The sequence below is a fragment of the Oncorhynchus kisutch genome, unplaced genomic scaffold, assembly GCF_002021735.2.
Source record: "Oncorhynchus kisutch isolate 150728-3 unplaced genomic scaffold, Okis_V2 Okis06b-Okis10b_hom, whole genome shotgun sequence".
Taxonomy (NCBI): Eukaryota; Metazoa; Chordata; class Actinopteri; order Salmoniformes; family Salmonidae; genus Oncorhynchus; species Oncorhynchus kisutch.
In genome coordinates, this window is record NW_022261983.1 from 16,817,111 (window position 1) to 16,841,220 (window position 24,110).

The following is a 24,110-nucleotide window of genomic DNA, read 5'->3' on the forward strand; positions in this document are numbered from 1 at the left end:
TACCAGTTAGACTGAGTTTTATTGAAACATGTCATGGTGATGACACTCAACTGGCACCCTATTCCCTATAGAAGGCTCTGGTCCAAAGTAGTGCACTACGCAGCGAATAGGGTGCCATTTGAGAGTGTCTGAACACTTCCTGGAGGCGGGCTCATGCAGCAGGGGCGTGACCAATCAGCTTCACCTCAACGGGGTAGTGGTCGCTGACAGCCAATGCCTGAGAGAGGGAGAGAGAGTAGAGCTGTACCAGTAAGACACTGTTACTCTACCTAGCTCAACACCAACCATTTAAAATGGGCTACTAAAATCATCCTGATTAGAAGGTGAATACAAGTAGCTGTCTCCTATTGACTGAGGTGAATGTTCAGTCTCCTATTGACTGAGGTGAATGTCTCTTATTGACTGAGGTGAATGTTCAGTCTCCCATTGACTGAGGTGAATGTTCAGTCTCCTATTGACTGAGGTGAATGTTCAGTCTCTTATTGACTGAGGTGAATGTTCAGTCTCCTATTGACTGAGGTGAATGTTCAGTCTCCTATTGACTGAGGTGAATGTTCAGTCTCCTATTGACTGAGGTGAATGTTCAGTCTCCTATTGACTGAGGTGAATGTTCAGTCTCTTATTGACTGAGGTGAATGTTCAGTCTCTTATTGACTGAGGTGAATGTTCAGTCTCTTATTGACTGAGGTGAATGTTCAGTCTCCTATTGACTGAGGTGAATGTTCAGTCTCCTATTGACTGAGGTGAATGTCTCCTATTGACTGAGGTGAATGTTAAGTCTCTTATTGACTGAGGTGAATGTTCAGTCTCCTATTGACTGAGGTGAATGTTCAGTCTCTTATTGACTGAGGTGAATGTTCAGTCTCTTATTGACTGAGGTGAAGGTTCAGTCTCCTATTGACTGAGGTGAATGTTCAGTCTCTTATTGACTGAGGTGAATGTCTCTTATTGACTGAGGTGAATGTTCAGTCTCTTATTGACTGAGGTGAATGTTGAGTCTCTTATTGACTGAGGTGAATGTTGAGTCTCTTATTGACTGAGGTGAATGTTCAGTCTCTTATTGACTGAGGTGAATGTTCAGTCTCTTATTGACTGAGGTGAATGTTCAGTCTCCTATTGACTGAGGTGAATGTTCAGTCTCTTATTGACTGAGGTGAATGTTCAGTCTCCTATTGACTGAGGTGAATGTTCAGTCTCTAATTGACTGAGGTGAATGTTCACCTCAACGGGGTAGTGGTGAATGTTCAGTCTCATATTGACTGAGGTGAATGTTGAGTCTCTTATTGACTGAGGTGAATGTTCAGTCTCCTATTGACTGAGGTGAATGTTCAGTCTCTTATTGACTGAGGTGAATGTTCAGTCTCTAATTGACTGAGGTGAATGTTCACCTCAACGGGGTAGTGGTGAATGTTCAGTCTCCTATTGACTGAGGTGAATGTTCAGTCTCTTATTGACTGAGGTGAAGGATCAGTCTCCTATTGACTGAGGTGAATGTTCAGTCTCTTATTGACTGAGTCAATTTTGCTTGTTTTTGCTGAGAGTTTTATATTGTGTAGAAATGCACAGACTAGAGATAAGAGTTTATTTACTGTTGAGGGGAAGCCTGACTTGAGTCAGGTGAAATATGCAGAAATGGCTCCTCCATTTCCTGGTTGCTAAAATTCTAATAGTTCCGCTAATTTCATTGTATGTGACAAAACTAGCAAGTGTAAAGAATCCTTGTACCATATGAACGGCTAAGAAATAAATCTTCAACAACCCCAAAATATCCCACTTTAAGGTTAAAGGTAGACTCAGTGAGATGACGTTGCAATGAGCATCACCACATATTTTGAAATGAGCCCTTGCTGACACTTTGCTCTGACACAGTCCCAAAATGTACCTGCACAGGTGCGCTTCACGCTGCTACAACGTGGTAGCTATGGGACCTGAGCAGAGGAGAAGTTTAGGGCAGGTAGCCTATTGGTTAGAGCAGTGGTCACCAACCGGTCGATCGCCATCCACTGGTCGATCTTCAAGGCATTCCTAGTCGATCACCAAACATTTCTGTAGGAAAGCCAATGTTAAAGGCTTGTTTGACTTTTGTTGTTGTATTTGTGTTGCCCTGTTGGTGCACTTGATTCAGAAGCTCTGTTGATGGTTGGTGCACTTGATTCAGAAGCCCTGTTGGTGGTAGGTGCACTTGATTCAGAAGCACTGTTGATGGTTGGTGCACTTGATTCAGAAGCCCTGTTGATGGTTGGTGCACTTGATTCAGAAGCCCTGTTGGTGGTTGGTGCACTTGATTCAGAAGCCCTGTTGATGGTTGGTGCACTTGATTCAGAAGCCCTGTTGGTGGTAGGTGCACTTGATTCAGAAGCACTGTTGATGGTTGGTGCACTTGATTCAGAAGCCCTGTTGATGGTTGAGGCACTTGATTCAGAAGCCCTGTTGGTGGTAGGTGCACTTGATTCAGAAGCCCTGTTGATGGTTGGTGCACTTGATTCAGAAGCCCTGTTGGTGGTAGGTGCACTTGATTCAGAAGCACTGTTGATGGTTGGTGCACTTGATTCAGAAGCCCTGTTGATGGTTGGTGCACTTGATTCAGAAGTCCTGTTGATGGTTGGTGCACTTGATTCAGAAGCACTGTTGATGGTTGGTGCACTTGATTCAGAAGCACTGTTGATGGTTGGTGCACTTGATTCAGAAGCCCTGTTGATGGTTGGTGCACTTGATTCAGAAGTCCTGTTGATGGTTGGTGCACTTGATTCAGAAGCACTGTTGATGGTTGGTGCACTTGATTCAGAAGCACTGTTGATGGTTGGTGCACTTGATTCAGAAGCACTGTTGATGGTTGGTGCACTTGATTCAGAAGCCCTGTTGGTGCACTTGATTCAGAAGCAATGTTGGCGGTTGGTGCACTTGATTCAGAAGCCCTGTTGGCGGTTGGTGCACTTGATTCAGAATCCCTGTTGGTGCACTTTATTCAGAAGCCCTGTTGATGGTTGGTGCACTTGATTCAGAAGCCCTGTTGGCGGTTGGTGCACTTGATTCAGAAGCCCTGTTGGCGGTTGGTGCACTTGATTCAGAAGCCCTGTTGGCGGTTGGTGCACTTGATTCAGAAGCCCTGTTGGTGCACTTGATTCAGAAACCCTGTTGGCGGTTGGTACACTAGATTCAGAAGCCCTGTTGGCGGTTGGTGCACTTGATTCAGAAGCCCTGTTGGTGCACTTGATTCAGAAGCCCTGTTGGCGGTTGGTGCACTTGATTCAGAAGCCCTGTAGGTGCACTTGATTCAGAAGCCCTGTAGGTGCACTTGATTCAGAAGCCCTGTTGGTGAACTTGATTCAGAAGCCCTGTTGGTGGTAGGTGCACTTGATTCAGAATCCTTGTTGACGGTGGGTGCATTTGATTCCCATTTTGAACCGAATCATTTGTCTGAAAAGACAAACTCCGCCTACCCGGCAGACCGGGAGATCTGTGGCTTAATCGAGTTCTCATACTGCGCTGGCCAATCGGATGTCTCAAATCAACGTTCCTACAGCTTCATCGACCAGTAGTTGGTGACCACTGGGTTAGAGCGTTGGTCCAGTAACCCAAATGTTGCCGGTTCCAATACCCGAGCCGACAAGGTGAACAATCTGTCCATGTGGCCTCGAGCATGGCACTTAACCCTGATTCACTCTATGTCTGACCCTGTAAAACAACACCTATCATACTACTATGTCTGACCCTGTAAAACAACACCTATCATACTACTACGACCCTGTAAAACAACACCTATCATACTACTATGACTGACCCTGTAAAACAACACCTATCATACTACTATGACTGGCCCTGTAAAACAACACCTATCATACTACTACGACCCTGTAAAACAACACCTATCATACTACTATGACTGACCCTGTAAAACAACACCTATCTTACTACTATGACTGGCCCTGTAAAACAACACCTATCATACTACTATGACTGACCCTGTAAAACAACACCTATCATACTACTATGACTGACCCTGTAAAACAACACCTATCATACTACTATGACTGGCTCTGTACAACAACACCTATCATACTACTATGTCTGACCCTGTAAAACAACACCTATCATACTACTGACCCTGTAGAACAACACCTATCATACTACTATGTCTGACCCTGTAAAACAACATCTATCATACTACTATGACTGACCCTGTAAAACAACACCTATCATACTACTATGACTGACCCTGTAAAACAACACCTATCATACTACTATGACTGACCCTGTAAAACAACACCTATCATACTACTATGACTGACCCTGTAAAACAACACCTATCATACTAGTATGACTGACCCTGTAAAACAAAACCTATCATACTACTATGACTGACCCTGTAAAACAACACCTATCATACTACTATGTCTGACCCTGTAAAACAACACCTATCATACTACTATGACTGACCCTGTAAAACAACACCTATCATACTACTATGACTGACCCTGTACAACAACACCTATCATACTACTATGACTGACCCTGTACAACAACACCTATCATACTACTATGTCTGACCCTGTAAAACAACACATTACACTGCACCTATCATACTACTATGACTGACCCTGTAAAACAACACCTATCATACTACTATGACTGACCCTGTAAAACAACACCTATCATACTACTATGACTGATCCTGTAAAACAACACCTATCATACTACTATGACAGACCCTGTAAAACAACACATTTCACTGCACCTATCATACTACTATGACAGACCCTGTACAACAACACATTTCACTGCACCTATCATACTACTATGACAGACCCTGTAAAACAACACCTATCATACTACTATGACAGACCCTGTACAACAACACATTTCACTGCACCTATCATACTACTATGACAGACCCTGTAAAACAACACATTTCACTGCACCTATCATACTACTATGACAGACCCTGTACAACAACACATTTCACTGCACCTATTATACTACTATGACAGACCCTGTAAAACAACACCTATCATACTACTATGACAGACCCTGTACAACAACACATTTCACTGCACCTATCATACTACTATGACTGACCCTGTAAAACAACACATTTCACTGCACCTATCATACTACTATGACTGACCCTGTAAAACAACACATTTCACTGCACCTATCATTCTACTATGACTGACCCTGTAAAACAACACATTTCACTGCACCTATCATACTACTATGACTGACCCTGTAAAACAACACATTTCACTGTACCTATCATACTACTATGACTGACCCTGTAAAACAACACATTTCACTGCACCTATCATACTACTATGACAGACCCTGTAAAACAACACATTACACTGCACCTATCATACTACTATGACAGACCCTGTAAAACAACACATTTCACTGCACCTATCATACTACTATGACAGACCCTGTAAAACAACACATTTCACTGCACCTATCATACTACTATGTCTGACCCTGTAAAACAACACATTACACTGCACCTATCATACTACTATGGCTGACCCTGTACAACAACACATTTCACTGCACCTATCATACTACTATGACTGACCCTGTAAAACAACACATTTCACTGCACCTATCATACTACTATGACTGACCCTGTAAAACAACACATTTCACTGCACCTATCATACTACTATGACTGACCCTGTAAAACAACACATTTCACTGCACCTATCATACTACTATGACAGACCCTGTAAAACAACACATTTCACTGCGCCTATCATACTACTATGACTGACCCTGTAAAACAACACATTTCACTGCACCTATCATACTACTATGACAGACCCTGTAAAACAACACATTACACTGCACCTATCATACTACTATGACAGACCCTGTAAAACAACACATTACACTGCACCTATCATACTACTATGACAGACCCTGTAAAACAACACCTATCATACTACTATGACAGACCCTGTAAAACAACACATTTCACTGCACCTATCATACTACTACGACCCTGTAAAACAACACCTATCATACTACTATGACTGGCCCTGTAGAACAACACATTTCACTGCACCTATCATACTACTACGACCCTGTAAAACAACACCTATCATACTACTATGACTGACCCTGTAAAACAACACCTATCATACTACTATGACAGACCCTGTACAACAACACATTTCACTGCACCTATCCGGTGTATGAGACAATAAAACCTAAACATTGGAAGCCTCGCGTAGCACGCGCTCCAGCAGGTGTATCTCACTGATCATCCCTAAAGCCAACACCTCATTTGGCCTCGCGTAGCACGCGCTCCAGCAGGTGTATCTCACTGATCATCCCTAAAGCCAACACCTCATTTGGCCGCCTTTCGTTCCAGTACTCTGCTGCCTGTGACTGGAACGAATTGCAAAAATCGCTGAAGTTGGAGACTTTCATCTCCCTCACCAACTTCAAACATCAGCTATCTGAGCAGCTAACCGATCGCTGCAGCTGTACATAGTCTATTGGTAAATAGCCCACCCTTTTCACCTACCTCATCCCCGTACTGTTTTTATTTATTTACTTTTCTGCTCTTCTGCACACCAATATCTCTACCTGTACATGACCATCTGATCCTTTATCACTCCAGTGTTAATCTGCAAAATTGTAATTATTTGCCTACCTCCTCATGCCTTTTGCACACATTGTATATAGACCCCCCCTTCGTTTTCTACTGTGTTATTGACTTGTTAATTGTTTACTCCATGTGTAACTCTTTGTTGTATGCTCACACTGCTATGCTTTATCTTGGCCAGGTCGCAGTTGCAAATGAGAACTTGTTCTCAACTAGCCTACCTGGTTAAATAAAGGTGTTCTCAACTAGCCTACCTGGTTAAATAAAGGTGTTCTCAACTAGCCTACCTGGTTAAATAAAGGTGTTCTCAACTAGCCTACCTGGTTAAATAAAGGTGTTCTCAACTAGCCTACCTGGTTAAATAAAGGTGGAAAAAAAAAAAAAAAAAAAAAAAAAATGCTGTCCGTTGTGTAGATTGACCCGATATTGTGTTGACCTCGTGCCACATCACATGACTGAGTCCACCTTTAAGGGTTAAGAGTTGTTACCATGCTGTGACTGAGCTTCAGGTGAGTCATGTAGTTGAACACCTCAGCCGACCCAGGGACCACTCCTCTCATCATCTCAGTGGTGGCCACCACCCTTCACAACCAGACCAACAGTTAGTCTGTGAGTGAGTGAGTGAGTGAGTGAGTGAGTGTGTGTGTGTGTGTGTGTGTGTGTGTGTGTGTGTGTGTGTGTGTGTGTGTGTGTGTGTGTGTGTGTGTGTGTGTGTGTGTGAGAGTGAGTGAGTATGCTAGGTCTGACCTGTCGTGGGGGCAGTTGTGTGTGTTTAATTGTGTGTGTAAATGTGTGTGTGTGTGGTTGCATGTGTATAGGTGTATAGGTGTCTCTGACCTGTCGTAGGGACAGTCAGTGTTAGAGACCGTGGTGTCAGCGTGGTCAGGTATCAGCCAGTGTGTGTGTGTGTGTGTGTTTATAGGTGTATAGGTGTCTCTGACCTGTCGTAGGGACAGTCGGTGTTAGAGACCGTGGTGTCAGCGTGGTCAGGTATCAGCCAGTGGTATCTGTCGTCTGTGAAGAGACGTATCCGCTGCCAGTCTGATCCACTGACGTAGCGACAGCCTGCGTTGAAGTCCCCCAGCAGCACTATGTCCTGCCAATCAATCAATCAATCAATCAATCAATTCATCAATCAAGTTATCAATCAATCAATTCATCAATTCATCAATCAATCAATTCATCAATCAATCAATCAATTAATCAATTCATCAATCAATTCATCAATCGATCAATCAATTCATCAGTCAATCACTCAATTCATCAATCGATCAAACCTTTGTGTGCAAGTCAAGTTTACGCCTGCCCATACCATAACCCCACCGCCACCATGGGGCACTCTGTTCACAACGTTGACATCAGCAAACCGCTCGCCCACACTGCAACATACACACTGTCTGCCATCTGCCCTGTACTGTTGAATCTGGTGAACCCTTCTCCAGCGTGCCAGTGGCCATTGAAGGTAAGCATTTGCTCACTGAAGTTGGTTACAACGCCGAACTGCAGTAAGGTCATGACCCTGGTGAGGACGACAAGAATGCAGATGAGCTTCCCTGAGACGGTTTCTGACAGTTTGTGCAGAAATTCTTGGGTTGTGAAAACCCACAGTTTCATCAGCTGTCTGGGTGGCTGCTCTCAGACCATCCTGCAGGTGAAGAAGCCGGATGTGGAGGTCCTTGGCTGGTGTGGTCACACTGTGTTTTTTTAAGGCCGGTTGGACGTACTCCTCCAACATCTAAACTGACGTTGGGGCTTATGGTAGAGAAATTCCAATTGAATTATCTGGCAACATTTCTGGTGGACATTACTGCAGCCAGCATGCCAATTGCACGGTCCCTCAAAACTTGAGACATCTGTGGAATTGTGTGACAAAACTGCACATTTTAGAGTGGCCTTTTATTGTTCCCAGCACAAGGTGCACCTTGTGTAATGATCATGCTGTTTAATCAGTTTCTTGATATGCCACACCTGTCAGGTGGATGGATGATCTTGACAAAAGAGAAATGCTCACTGACAGGGATGTAAACAAATTTGTGCATTTGAGAGAAATAAGCTTTTTGTTGTGAATGGAACATTTCAGGGGATCTTTTATTTCAGCTCATAAACCAACACTTTACATGTTGCGTTCATATTTTCGGTTCAGTCTGATTTCCTTAAATGAACTCTAACTCATTAAAATCGTTGAAATTGTTCCATTTTGCGTTTATATTTTTGTTCAGTGTACAGTATATATACAGGGTTAGTTCCAATACCATATTTACAATGTGCAGGGATACTGGAGTGATAGAGTTAGATACTGTATGCAGAGGGGTGAGGTGACATCAGGATGATAAACAGGAGCAGCAGCAGTGATTGTACGATACAGTTCCATGACAGACTGACCAGGTGGATCCGGTTTAAAGCTATGATCCCTTATTGATGTCACTTAGTTAAATCCACGTCTATCAGTGTCGATAAAGAGGTGGAGATCAGATGATGAAGACGAAGATGAAGGAGAGAAGACAGGGTAGCCCTTTCCTGCAGTCAAAGACCAACATCTCCCTCTTTGGCCTCATGGGTAGTAATAATAATATTAATATCATTAAATACAGTCATATTATTTTTCTTATTATTATTATTTTATTATCATGAATATAAAAGGGTAATATTGGGATTGAATCTCAACATGGAATACATTTAAACTCTATAACTCAATAGTATGAAGGTGTTCTTAATGTTTTGTACACTCAGTGTAAATGATGGTTATATGTCCGCGTGTGTGTGGAGTCAGTATACACGTGTCAGTGTGTGTGTGTGTGTGTGTGTGTCAGTTAGTGTGTGTGTGTGTGTCAGTTGGTGTGTGCGTGTGTTAGTGTGTGTGTGTCAGTGTGTGTGTATCAGTGTGTGTGTGTGTGAGTGTATATCAGTGTGTGTGTGTGTATCAGTGTGTGTGTGTGTGTGGAGTCAGTATACATGTGTCAGTGTGTGCGTGTATCAGTGTGTGCATGTCAGTGTGTGTGTTTTTTTGTCTGTGCGTGTGTGTGTGTGTCTGTGTGTGTGTGTGTCAGTGTGTGTGTGTGTCAGTGTGTGTGTGTGTCAGTGTGTGTGTGTGTCAGTGTGTGTGTGTGTCAGTGTGTGTGTGTGTCAGTGTGTGTGTGTGTCCGTGTGTGTGTGTGTCAGTGTGTGTGTGTGTCAGTGTGTGTGTGTGTCAGTGTGTGTGTGTGTCAGTGTGTGTGTGTCAGTGTGTGTGTGTGTCAGTGTGTGTGTGTGTCAGTGTGTGTGTCAGTGTGTGTGTGTGTCAGTGTATGTGTGTCAGTGTGTGTGTGTCAGTGTGTGTGTGTGTGTCAGTGTGTGTGTGTGTCAGTGTGTGTGTGTGTGTCAGTGTGTGTGTCAGTGTGTGTGTGTGTCAGTGTGTGTGTGTGTCCGTGTGTGTGTGTGTCAGTGTGTGTGTGTCAGTGTGTTGTGTGTCAGTGTGTGTGTGTGTCAGTGTGTGTGTCAGTGTGTGTGTGTGTGTGTCAGTGTGTGTGTGTGTCAGTGTGTGTGTGTGTCAGTGTGTGTGTGTGTCAGTGTGTGTGTCAGTGTGTGTGTGTGTCAGTGTATGTGTGTGTCAGTGTATGTGTGTCAGTGTGTGTGTCAGTGTGTGTGTGTCAGTGTGTGTGTCAGTGTGTGTGTGTGTCAGTGTGTGTGTGTGTCAGTGTGTGTGTGTGTCAGTGTGTGTGTGTGTCAGTGTGTGTGTGTGTCAGTGTGTGTGTGTGTGTCAGTGTGTGTGTGTGTCAGTGTGTGTGTGTGTCAGTGTGTGTGTGTGTCAGTGTGTGTGTAGAGTTCATAGAGAGAAAATCAAATCAAAGCCAGTATTGAAGTCCCCTAGCAGAACTACTACAGAGGAGGAGTGTGTGTGTGTGTCTGTGTCTGTGTGTGTGTGTGTCAGTGTGTGTGTGTGCGTGTCTGTGTGTGTGTGTGTGTGTTGTATAGTCACATTGGTGTTCCAGCGAGCTCTGACATCAGTGGCCACATCGTACAGAGCATCAACCTCCTTCACTGCCAAGTCTGGAGACGTGTGTTGAGGAATCAAAACAAAGTTCCTCACAGCTAGAAGAGAGGGAGGGAGGGGGGCAGGGAGGGAGAGAGAGAGGGAGGTGGGGAGGGAGGGGGGCAGGGAGGTGGGAGGGAGGGGGGCAGGGAGGGTGGGAGGTGGGGAGGGAGGGGGGGGGAGGGAGGGAGGGAGGTGGGGAGAGAGGGAGGTGGGGAGGGAGGGGGCAGGGAGGTGGGGAGGGAGGTGGGGAGGGAGGTGGGGAGGGAGAAAGGGAGGTGGGGAGGGAGAAAGGGAGGTGGGGAGGGTGGGGGGGAGGGAGAGAGAGGGTGGGAGGGAGGGAGAGAGGGAGGTGGGAGGGAGGGGGGCAGGGAGAGAGGGAGGTGAGGTGGGGAGGGAGAGAGAGGGTGGGAGGTGGGGAGAGAGGGAGGTGGGGAGGGAGGGGGGGGAGGGAGAGAGGGAGGTGGGGAGGGAGAGAGAGGGTGGGAGGGTGGGAGGTGGGGAGGGAGGCAGGGAGGGAGAAAAACACCGGAATGGAGAGTTAAAGATTTCATATCTTCATTAATCAAGACAGTTCCAAAATGTTTTGCAGCAGTCAAGTTTTTCAAGATATTCAGCCTGGTCTCATAGACAAGATGGAACTGTAAGCAGGTTCAGGGAGTGTATTTAATAAACAATAACGCCTGGGGAAGGAACCAAAGGGAGGTGATGGAGACAGACAGTTGAAGTGGGAAGTTTACATACGCTTAGGTAGGACTCATTAAAACTCGTTTTTCAACAACTCCACAAATGTCTTGATAACAAACTATAGTTTTGGCAAGTTGGTTAGGACATCTACTTTGTGCATGACACAAGTAATTTTTTCAACAATTGTTTACAGACAGATTATTTCCCTTATAATTCACTGTATCACAATTCCAGTGGGCCAGAAGTTTACATACAGTAAGTTGACTGTGCCTTTCAACCTGAAAATTCCAGAAAACGATGTCATGGCTTTAGAAGCTTCTGATAGGCTAATTGACATCGATTGAGTCAATTGGTGGTGTACCTGTGGATGTATTTCAAGGCCTACCTTCAAACTCAGTGCCTCTTTGCCTGAGATCATGGGAAAATCAAAAGAAATCTGCCAAGATCTCAGAAAGAAATTGTAGACCACCACAAGTCTGGTTCATCGTTGGGAGCGATTTCCAAACGCCAGAAGGTACCACGTTCATCTGTACAAACAATAGTATGCAAATATAAACACCATGGGACCACGCAGCCGTCATACCGCTCTGGAAGAAGACGCGTTCTGTCTCCTAGAGATTAACATACATTTGTGCGAAAAGTGCGAATCAATCCCAGAACACCAGCAAAGGACCATGTGAAGATACTGGAGGAAACAGGTACAAAAGTATCTATATCCACAGTAAAACGAGTCCTATATCGACATAACCTGAAAGGCTGCTCAGCAAGGAAGAAGCCACTGCTCCAAAACCGCCATAAAAAAGCCAGACTACGGTTTGCAACTGCACATAGGGACAAAGATCGTACTTTTTGGAGAAATGTCCTCTGGTCTGCTGAAACATAAATAGAACTGTTTGACCATAATGACCATCATTATGTTTGGAGGAAAAAGGGGGGGCTTGCAAGCCGAAGAACACCATCCCAACTGTGAAGCATGGGGGTGGCAGCAACACGCTGTGGGGGTGCATTGCTGCTGGAGGGACAGGTGCACTTCACAAAACAGATGGCATCATGAGGGAGGAAAATTATGTGGATATATTGAAGCAACATCTCAAGACATCCGTAAGGAAGTTAAAGCTTGGTCGCAAATGGGTCTTCCAAATGGACAATGACCCCAAGCATACCTCAGAAGTTGTGGGAAAATGGCTTAAGGACAACAAAGTCAAGGTATTGGAGTGGCCATCACAAAGCCCTGACCTCAATCCTATAGAATATTTGTGGGCAGAACTGAAAAAGCATGTGCGAGCAAGGAGGCCTACAAACCTGACTCAGTTACACCAGCTCTGTCAGGAGGAATGGGCCAAAATTAATTGTGGGAAGCTTGTGGAAGGCTACCCAAAACGTTTGACCCAAGTTAAACAATTTAAAGGCAATGCTACCAAATACTAATTGAGTGTATGTAAACTTCTGACCCACTGGGAATGTGATGAAAGAAATAAAAGCTGAAATAAATAATTATCTCTTCTTTTATTCTGACATTTCACATTCTTAAAATAAAGTGGTGATCCTAACTGACCTAAGACAGGGAATTCTTACTAGGATTATATGTCAGGAATTGTGAAAAACTGAGTTTAAATGTATTTGGCTAAGGTGTATGTAAACTTCCGAATTCAACTGCAGGTCTGTAACAGTTTGGGTGTCACACCCTGACGTTAGAGATCCTTTTAAATCTCTTTGGTCAGGGTGTCAGGAATGGTGAAAAACTGTGTTTAAATGTATTTGGCTAAGCTGTATGTAAACTTCCGACTTCAACCGCTTTTAGGGAAGGTAATCAGGAAGGTGATGAAGTCCAGGTGTGTCTAATGAAGCGTAACGATGGTGGCAGGTGTTCATAACGATGGTGGCAGGTGTTCATAACGATGGTGGCAGGTGTTCGTAACGATGGTGGCAGGTGTGGGTAACGATGGTGGCAGGTGTTCATAACGATGGTGGCAGGTGTGGGTAACGATGGTGGCAGGTGTTCGTAACGATGGTGGCAGGTGTGGGTAACGATGGTGGCATGTGTGCATAACGATGGTGGCAGGTGTGCGTAACGATGGTGGCAGGTGTTCGTAACGATGGTGGCAGGTGTAGGTAACGATGGTGGCAGGTGTGGGTAACGATGGTGGCAGGTGTGGGTAACGATGGTGGCAGGTGTGGGTAACGATGGTGGCAGGTGTTCATAACGATGGTGGCAGGTGTGCGTAACGATGGTGGCAGATGTGCGTAACGATGGTGGCAGGTGTAGGTAACGATGGTGGCAGGTGTGGGTAATGATGGTGGCAGGTGTTCGTAACGATGGTGGCAAGTGTTCATAACGATGGTGGCAGGTGTTCATAACGATGGTGGCAGGTGTGGGTAACGATGGTGGCATGTGTGCATAACGATGGTGGCAGGTGTGCGTAACGATGGTGGCAGGTGTTCGTAACGATGGTGGCAGGTGTAGGTAACGATGGTGGCAGGTGTGGGTAACGATGGTGGCAGGTGTTCATAACGATGGTGGCAGGTGTGCGTAACGATGGTGGCAGATGTGCGTAACGATGGTGGCAGGTGTAGGTAACGATGGTGGCAGGTGTGGGTAATGATGGTGGCAGGTGTTCGTAACGATGGTGGCAGGTGTTCATAACGATGGTGGCAGGTGTTCATAACGATGGTGGCAGGTGTGGGTAACGATGGTGGCATGTGTGCATAACGATGGTGGCAGGTGTGCGTAACGATGGTGGCAGGTGTTCGTAACGATGGTGGCTGGTGTAGGTAACGATGGTGGCAGGTGTGGGTAACGATGGTGGCAGGTGTGGGTAACGATGGTGGCAGGTGTGGGTAACGATGGTGGCAGGTGTTCATAACGATGGTGGCAGGTGTAGGTAACGATGGTGGCAGGTGTGGGTAATGATGGTGGCAGGTGTGGGTAATGATGGTGGCAGGTGTTCGTAACGATGGTGGCAGGTGTTCATAACGATGGTGGCAGGTGTGGGTAACAATGGTGGCAGGTGTTCATAACGATGGTGGCAGGTGTGGGTAACGATGGTGGCAGGTGTTCATAACGATGATGGCAGGTGTTCATAACGATGGTGGCAGGTGTTCATAACGATGGTGGCAGGTGTTCATAACGATGGTGGCAGGTGTTCATAACGATGGTGGCAGGTGTGGGTAACGATGGTGGCAGGTGTGGGTAACGATGGTGGCAGATGTTCATAACGATGGTGGCAGGTGTTCATAACGATGGTGGCAGGTGTTCATAACGATGGTGGCAGGTGTTCATAACGATGGTGGCAGGTGTTCATAACGATGGTGGCAGGTGTTCATAACGATGGTGGCAGGTGTTCATAACGATGGTGGCAGGTGTTCGTAACGATGGTGGCAGGTGTTCGTAACGATGGTGGCAGGTGTGGGTAACGATGGTGGCAGGTGTTCATAACGATGGTGGCAGGTGTTCGTAACGATGGTGGCAGGTGTTCATAACGATGGTGGCAGGTGTGGGTAACAATGGTGGCAGGTGTGGGTAACGATGGTGGCAGGTGTTCATAACGATGGTGGCAGGTGTTCATAACGATGGTGGCAGGTGTTCATAACGATGGTGGCAGGTGTTCATAACGATGGTGGCAGGTGTTCATAACGATGGTGGCAGGTGTGGGTAACGATGGTGGCAGGTGTTCATAACGATGGTGGCAGGTGTCCGTAACGATGGTGGCAGGTGTTCATGACGATGGTGGCAGGTGTTCATAACGATGGTGGCAGGTGTTCGTAACGATGGTGGCAGGTGTTCGTAACGATGGTGGCAGGTGTGGGTAATGATGGTGGCAGGTGTTCATAACGATGGTGGCAGGTGTTCGTAACGATGGTGGCAGGTGTTCATAACGATGGTGGCAGGTGTGGGTAACGATGGTGGCAGGTGTGGGTAACGATGGTGGCAGGTGTGCATAACGATGGTGGCAGGTGTGGGTAACGATGGTGGCAGGTGTTCATAACGATGGTGGCAGGTGTCCGTAACGATGGTGGCAGGTGTTCATGACGATGGTGGCAGGTGTTCATAACGATGGTGGCAGGTGTTCGTAACGATGGTGGCAGGTGTTCGTAACGATGGTGGCAGGTGTGGGTAATGATGGTGGCAGGTGTTCATAATGATGGTGGCAGGTGTTCGTAACGATGGTGGCAGGTGTTCATAACGATGGTGGCAGGTGTGGGTAACGATGGTGGCAGGTGTGGGTAACGATGGTGGCAGGTGTGCATAACGATGGTGGCAGGTGTTCATAACGATGGTGGCAGGTGTTCATAACGATGGTGGCAGGTGTGGGTAACGATGGTGGCAGGTGTGGGTAACGATGGTGGCAGGTGTGCATAACGATGGTGGCAGGTGTGCATAACGATGGTGGCAGGTGTGGGTAATAATGAATAAACTGGTGACAACGAGTGCCAGAGAGGAGGAGCTCGACTAGACGTCACAGTAACATAGTAAAAGTCCTTTTGGGACCCTCAAATTTGTACAATATGTTACATTTGGTTACATGACATAGATGGTTATTTAAGACAAAAGTAGGGTGGTTGGAAAAGGGCGAGTTTGAATCTCATTACGGACAACTTTAGCATTTTATCTAATTAGCAACTAGTTACAACTTCTTAGCTTCTTTGCAAGTACTTCTTAGCATGTCAGCTAAGACCTTCCCCGAACCTTAACCCCCAGCCTAGTTAACATTAGCCACCTAGCCACCTAGCTAGAATTCGGAACATATCATACATTTAGCAGATTCGTAACATTTAATTGTAATTTGTAACATACAGAGCATTCGCTACGTATTCAGACCCTTTGACTCTTTCTACATTTTGTTACGTTACAGCCTTATTCTAAAATTGATTAAACATGGTTTTAAATTATCATCAATCCACACACAGTACCCCATACTGACTAAGCAAAAACAGGTTTGTCCGTTTAAAAATAAATTGACAAAAGAAAATGTATTTATATAAGTATTCAGATCCTTTGCTATGAGACTTGAATTTTAGATCAGGTGCATCCTGTTTCCATTGATCATCCTTCAGATGTTTCTACAACTTGATTGGAGTCCACCTGTGGTAAATTCAGTTGATTGGTCATGATTTGGAAAGGCACACACCTGTCTATATGAAAAGTTCCACAGTTGACAGTGCATGTCAGAGAAAAAAAACAAGCCATGCTGTGGTAGAAGGAATTGTCCATAGAGCTCCGAGACAAGATTGTGTTGAAGCACAAATCTGGGGAAAGGTACCCAAAACATTTCTGCAGAATTGAAGGTTCCCAAGAACATAGTGGCCTCGGTCATCATCAAGACTCTTCCTAGAGCTGACCACCCTGCCAAGCCGAGCATTCGGGGAAGAAGGTCCTTGGTTAGGGAGGTGACCAGAAGCCTGATGGTCACTCTGACAGCACTCCCCCAATCAGGCCTTTATGTTAGAGTAGCCAGATGAAAGCCACTCCTCAGTAAAAAGCACATGACAGCCAACTCGGAGTTTTGCCAAAAGGCACCTAAGAAAAACCTCATGTAAATAGCCTGGGTGGCCATTTGATGAATTGTTCAGCGGTCTAATGTCTTGGGGGTAGAAGCTGTTAAGGAGCCTTTTGGACCTAGACTTCGCGCTCCAGTACTGTTTGCAATGCGGTAGCAGAGAAAACAGTCTATGACTTGGGTGACTGGAGTCTGACGATTTTTTGGGCCTTCATCTGACACCACCTAGTATGTCCTGGATGGCAGGAAGCTTGGTCCCAGTGATGTACTGGGCTGTACGCACTACCCTCTGTAGCGCCTTGCGGTCGGATGCCGAACAGTTGCCATACCAGGCGGTGATGCAACCCGTCAGGATGCTCTCGATGGTGCAACTTTATGATGCAAAATGCATCGTGACACTTTGCTTCTTGAAAGTCTAATATCTTGAAAACTTGCCTGCTGACACGCAACACATCCTGGGACTGACTGTATCAACAGGACTAATGGACTGACTGTATCAACAGGACTAATGGACTGACTGTATCAACAGGACTAATGGACTGACTGTATCAACAGGACTAATTGACTGACTATATCAACAGGACTAATGGACTGACTGCATCAACAGGACTAATGGACTGACTGTATCAACAGGACTAATGAACTAATGGACTGACTGTATCAACAGGACTAATGGACTGACTGTATCAACAGGACTAATGGACTGACTGTATCAACAGGACTAATGAACTAATGGACTGACTGTATCAACAGGACTAATGGACTGACTGTATCAACAGGACTAATGGACTGACTGTATCAACAGGACTAATGGACTGACTGTATCAACAGGACTAATGGACTGACTGTATCAATAGGACTAATGGACTGACTGTATCAACAAGACTAATGGACTGACTGTATCAACAGGACTAATGAACTAATGGACTGACTGTATCAACAGGACTAATGGACTGACTGTATCAACAGGACTAATGGACTGACTGTATCAACAGGACTAATGGACTGACTGTATCAACAGGACTAATGGACTGACTGTATCAACAGGACTAATGGACTGACTGTATCAACAGGACTAATGGACTGACTGTATCAACAGGACTAATGGACTGACTGCATCAACAGGACTAATGGACTGACTGTATCAACAGGACTAATGGACTGACTGTATCAACAGGACTAATGGACTGACTGTATCAACAGGACTAATGGACTGACTGTATCAACAGGACTAATGAACTAATGGACTGACTGTATCAACAGGACTAATGGACTGACTGTATCAACAGGACTAATGGACTGACTGTATCAACAGGACTAATGGACTGACTGTATCAACAGGACTAATGGACTGACTGTATCAACAGGACTAATGGACTGACTGTATCAACAGGACTAATGGACTGACTGTATCAACAGGACTAATGGACTGACTGCATCAACAGGACTAATGGACTGACTGTATCAACAGGACTAATGGACTGACTGTATCAACAGGACTAATGGACTGACTGTATCAACAGGACTAATGGACTGACTGTATCAACAGGACTAATGGACTGATGGACTGACTGTATCAACAGGACTAATGGACTGACTGTATCAACAGGACTAATGGACTGACTGTATCAACAGGACTAATGGACTGACTGCATCAACAGGACTAATGGACTGACTGTATCAACAGGACTAATGGACTGACTGCATCAACAGGACTAATGGACTGACTGTATCAACAGGACTAATGGACTGATGGACTGACTGTATCAACAGGACTAATGGACTGACTGTATCAACAGGACTAATGGACTGACTGTATCAACAGGACTAATGGACTAATGGACTGACTGCATCAACAGGACTAATGGACTGACTGTATCAACAGGACTAATGGACTGACTGTATCAACAGGACTAATGGACTGACTGTATCAACAGGACTAATGGACTGACTGTATCAACAGGACTAATGGACTGACTGTATCAACAGGACTAATGGACTGACTGTATCAACAGGACTAATGGACTAATGGACTGACTGTATCAACAGGACTAATGGACTAATGGACTGACTGTATCAACAGGACTAATGGACTGACTGTATCAACAGGACTAATGAACTAATGGACTGACTGTATCAACAGGACTAATGGACTGACTGTATCAACAGGACTAATGGACTGACTGTATCAACAGGACTAATGGACTGACTGTATCAACAGGACTAATGGACTGACTGTATCAACAGGACTAATGGACTGACTGTATCAACAGGACTAATGGACTGACTGTATCAACAGGACTAATGGACTGACTGTATCAACAGGACTAATGGACTGACTGTATCAACAGGACTAATGGACTGACTGTATCAACAGGACTAATGGACTGACTGTATCAACAGGACTAATGGACTGACTGTATCAACAGGACTAATGGACTGACTGTATCAACAGGACTAATGGACTGACTGTATCAACAGGACTAATGGACTGACTGTATCAACAGGACTAATGGACTGACTGTATCAACAGGACTAATGGACTGACTGTATCAACAGGACTAATGGACTGACTGTATCAACAGGACTAATGGACTGACTGTATCAACAGGACTAATGGACTGACTGTATCAACAGGACTAATGGACTGACTGTATCAACAGGACTAATGGACTGACTGTATCAACAGGACTAATGGACTGACTGTATCAACAGGACTAATGGACTGACTGTATCAACAGGACTAATGGACTGACTGTATCAACAGGACTAATGGACTGACTGTATCAACAGGACTAATGGACTGACTGTATCAACAGGACTAATGGACTGACTGTATCAACAGGACTAATGGACTGACTGTATCAACAGGACTAATGGACTGACTGTATCAACAGGACTAATGGACTGACTGTATCAACAGGACTAATGACTGACTGTATCAACAGGACTAATGGACTGACTGTATCAACAGGACTAATGGACTGACTGCATCAACAGGACTAATGGACTGACTGTATCAACAGGACTAATGGACTGACTGCATCAACAGGACTAATGGACTGACTGTATCAACAGGACTAATGGACTGACTGTATCAACAGGACTAATGGACTGACTGTATCAACAGGACTAATGGACTGACTGTATCAACAGGACTAATGGACTAATGGACTGACTGTATCAACAGGACTAATGGACTGACTGTATCAACAGGACTAATGGACTGACTGTATCAACAGGACTAATGGACTGACTGTATCAACAGGACTAATGGACTGACTGTATCAACAGGACTAATGGACTGACTGTATCAACAGGACTAATGGACTGACTGTATCAACAGGACTAATGGACTGACTGTATCAACAGGACTAATGGACTGACTGTATCAACAGGACTAATGGACTGACTGTATCAACAGGACTAATGGACTGACTGTATCAACAGGACTAATGGACTGACTGTATTAACAGGACTAATGGACTGACTGTATCAACAGGACTAATGGACTGACTGTATCAACAGGACTAATGGACTGACTGTATCAACAGGACTAATGGACTGACTGTATCAACAGGACTAATGGACTGACTGTATCAACAGGACTAATGGACTGACTGTATCAACAGGACTAATGGACTGACTGTATCAACAGGACTAATGGACTGACTGTATCAACAGGACTAATGGACTGACTGTATCAACAGGACTAATGGACTGACTGTATCAACAGGACTAATGGACTGACTGTATCAACAGGACTAATGAACTAATGGACTGACTGTATCAACAGGACTAATGGACTGACTGTATCAACAGGACTAATGGACTGACTGTATCAACAGGACTAATGAAACAAAATACACATGTTTTTTGAGTTAATTATTTTAATATGTAAGGGAACCTCATATTTTTCCTCCTCTCTCTCTCTCTCTCTCCCTCTCATTCCCCTCTCCCTCCCCACTCTCTCCCCCATTACCATCTCCCTCCCTCCCCCTCCCACCTCTCCCACCTCTCCCCATCAACCCCCCCCCCTCCCCTTCTACCTGTGTAGTTCGAGGAGAACATGACAATGAAGGGTTCTCTGATGAAGGTATCTGTACCGCAGGGCTCACAGCCGTCATCGTAGGTGTAGTTCTTAGCCACAGAGACCGTCTCCTCTCTATCAGATAACAGGACAAACACACGCTTTAGGAGATGGTTTCAGTGTTTAGTACAGCACAGAACGACACAGTACAGAGCAGAACAGAGCAGAACAGAGCAGAACAGAACCTGTACAGATAGAGGTATCTCTCTGTGTATTACCTGTATAGGTAGAGGTATCTCTCTGTATATTACCTGTACAGGTAGAGGTATCTCTCTGTATATTACCTGTACAGGTAGAGGTATCTCTCTGTATATTACCTGTACAGATAGGGGTATCTCTCTGTATAGTACCTGTATAGGTAGAGGTATCTCTCTGTATATTACCTGTACAGGTAGAGGTATCTCTCTGTGTATTACCTGTACAGGTAGAGGTATCTCTCTGTGTAGGTACTGCGGCCCAGTTCCTCACTGACAATGTGACGGTACCTATAGGGAGACAAGCCTCTGACAACAAACAAAACACACATTATACTATCATTATGTAGTTACTAAACAACACACATTATACTATCATTATGTCGTTACTAAACAACACACATTATACTATCATTATGTCGTTACTAAACAACACACATTATACTATCATTATGTAGTTACTAAACAACACACATTATACTATCATTATGTAGTTATTAAACAACACACATTATACTATCATTATGTAGTTACTAAACAACACACATTATACTATCATTATGTAGTTACTAAACAACACACATTATACTATCATTATGTAGTTACTAAACAACACACATTATACTATCCTTATGTAGTTACTAAACAACACACATTACAATATCATTATGTCGTTATTAAACAACACACATTACAAAGTCTTTATATCGGAGGGGCTGTCATTGGTTAGTGGATGTAATATTGTTTCAGGGCTGTGATTGGTCTTACTTGTTGACGTGCTGCATCAGTTTGTTGGTTGCTGATAGGTCAGTGTCTCTTACTTCCTGGATCAGCACGATATCATAACGGTGCACTATCTAATACATTTAAAAAATCATAATATAAATGAATAACAACTAAGGACACAGCCTGGTCTGGGACTAAGAAATACTTTCAGATGGAGAATCTACAATCCCTTTTAGTCCCAAGATGTCATGAGATAAAATGTTACATTATGATGTCATGAGATAAAAGGTTACATTGTGATGTCATGAGATAAAGCGTTACATTGTGATGTTATGAGATAAAATGTTACATTGTGATGTAATGAGATAAAAGGTTACATTGTGATGTTATGAGATAAAATGTTACATTGTGATGTAATGAGATAAAATGTTACATTGTGATGTTATGAGATAAAATGTTACATTGTGATGTAATGAGATAAAATGTTACATTATGATGTCATGAGATAAAAGGTTACATTGTGATGTCATGAGATAAAGCGTTACATTGTGATGTTATGAGATAAAGTGTTATATTGTGATGTAATGAGATAAAGCATTACATTATGATGTCATGAGATAAAGTGTTATATTATGATGTTATGAGATAAAGTGTTACATTGTGATGTAATGAGATAAAGCTCTACCTGAGTGATGATGTCCATGAGGGTTGAGTTGGAGGACTTCTTGTCTCCGAATGTCTTGATGTTGAAGGCTCCTAGCAGCAGACAGCCTCCCAGCTGCACCAGGGCCAATAGGAACAGCACTAACAGACAGGCTACACGCATTCTAGGGGTCAGGGGTTAGAGGTCAGATATTACAGGCCACACACACGTCCTGGAGATCAGGGATTAGAGGTCAGATATTACAGGCCACACACATTCTGGAGGTCAGGGATTAGAGGTTAGATATGGGGTTATATCCTGCCTGTTTGGCCCTGTCCTGGGGTATCGTCGGACGGGGCCACAGTGTCTCCTGACCTCTCTTGTCTCAGCCTCCAGTATTTATGCTGCAGTAGTTTATGTGTCGGGGGATAGGGGCAGTCTGTTATATCTGGAGTACTTTTCCTGTCTTATCCGGTGTCCTGTGTGAATTTAAGTACGCTCTCTCTAATTCTTTCTGTCTCTCTTTCTTTCTCTCTCTCGGAGGACCTGAGCCCTAGGACCATGCCTCAGGCCTACCTGACATGACTCCTTGCTGTCCCCAGTCCACCAGGCCGTGCTGCTGCTCCAGTTTCAACTGTTCTGCCTTATTATTATTGTACCATGCTGGTCATTTATGAACATTTGAACATCTTGGCCATGTTCTGTTATAATCTCCACCCGGCACAGCCAGAAGAGGACTGGCCACCCCACATAGCCTGGTTCCTCTCTAGGTTTCTTCCTAGGTTTTGGCCTTTCTAGGGAGTTTTTCCTAGCCACCGTGCTTCTACACCTGCATTGCTTGCTGTTTGGGGTTTTTGGCTGGGTTTCTGTACAGCACTTTGAGATATCAGCCGATGTACGAAGGGCTATATAAATACATTTGATATGAACTAATGGGGATCCATAATAAACCCCAGGAAGAGTAGCTGCTGCCTTGGCAGGAACTAATGGGGATCCATAATAAACCCCAGGAAGAGTAGCTGCTGCCTTGGCAGGAACTAATGGGGATTCATAATAAACCCCAGGAAGAGTAGCTGCTGCCTTGGCAGGAACTAATAGGGATCCATAATAAACCCCAGGAAGAGTAGCTGCTGCCTTGACAGGAACTAATGGGGATCCATAATAAACCCCAGGAAGAGTAGCTGCTGCCTTGACAGGAACTAATAGGGATCCATAATAAACCCCAGGAAGAGTAGCTGCTGCCTTGGCAGGAACTAATAGGGATCCATAATAAATACAAATTTGGGACATAACCATAGTGTAAACAAACCATGAAGAAGAGCAACTTACCTGCTTGTGTTGGTTGGTTCAATGTAGTGTGGGTCCACTGTGGGTCTGAAGGGAGAGGAAGCCTGCTATTATGGAGAGAGGACAGAGCCCTCTGTGTGTCCGTTCTAACAGTCTACTGTAGTACCTTTGACACAGAAGCCCCTATCTGCCCCCCCCCCCATCGGCTTACATTCACCTGGGCTGGAGGCTGGGACTGTGGGAAAACAGCACGTTGTTAGGTCCACGGAGGGAGGAAGAGGTGGGTGGAGGGGGAGGGAGGGAGTGGGGCGGGGGGTTGAGGGTAGCGGGGGGGGGGGGGGTAGCGGGGGGGGGGGGGTTGAGGGTAGCGGGGGG

At 44.8% G+C, this 24,110-nt stretch overlaps 1 protein-coding gene across 2 annotated transcripts; it reads right to left on the reverse strand.

Annotated features, from left to right (window-relative positions):
- On the reverse strand, positions 1 to 23,960 carry dnase1 (deoxyribonuclease I). Of its 2 annotated transcripts, XM_031813686.1 has the most exons (9): positions 23,778 to 23,960; positions 22,491 to 22,632; positions 21,848 to 21,936; positions 21,302 to 21,388; positions 20,845 to 20,960; positions 10,557 to 10,669; positions 7,543 to 7,697; positions 7,090 to 7,183; positions 1 to 217 (listed from the first exon to the last, which is right to left on the reverse strand). In XM_031813686.1, the coding sequence occupies exons 2-9, from the start codon at positions 22,629 to 22,631 to the stop codon at positions 152 to 154; spliced, it is 861 nt and encodes a 286-aa protein (XP_031669546.1). In that variant the 5' UTR covers position 22,632; positions 23,778 to 23,960; the 3' UTR covers positions 1 to 151. The 2 variants fall into 2 exon arrangements, with proteins under 2 accessions (XP_031669546.1, XP_031669547.1); XM_031813687.1 differs by lacking the exon at positions 7,090 to 7,183 and having other exon boundaries at positions 23,778 to 23,915.
- Positions 23,961 to 24,110: the final 150 nt, after the last annotated feature.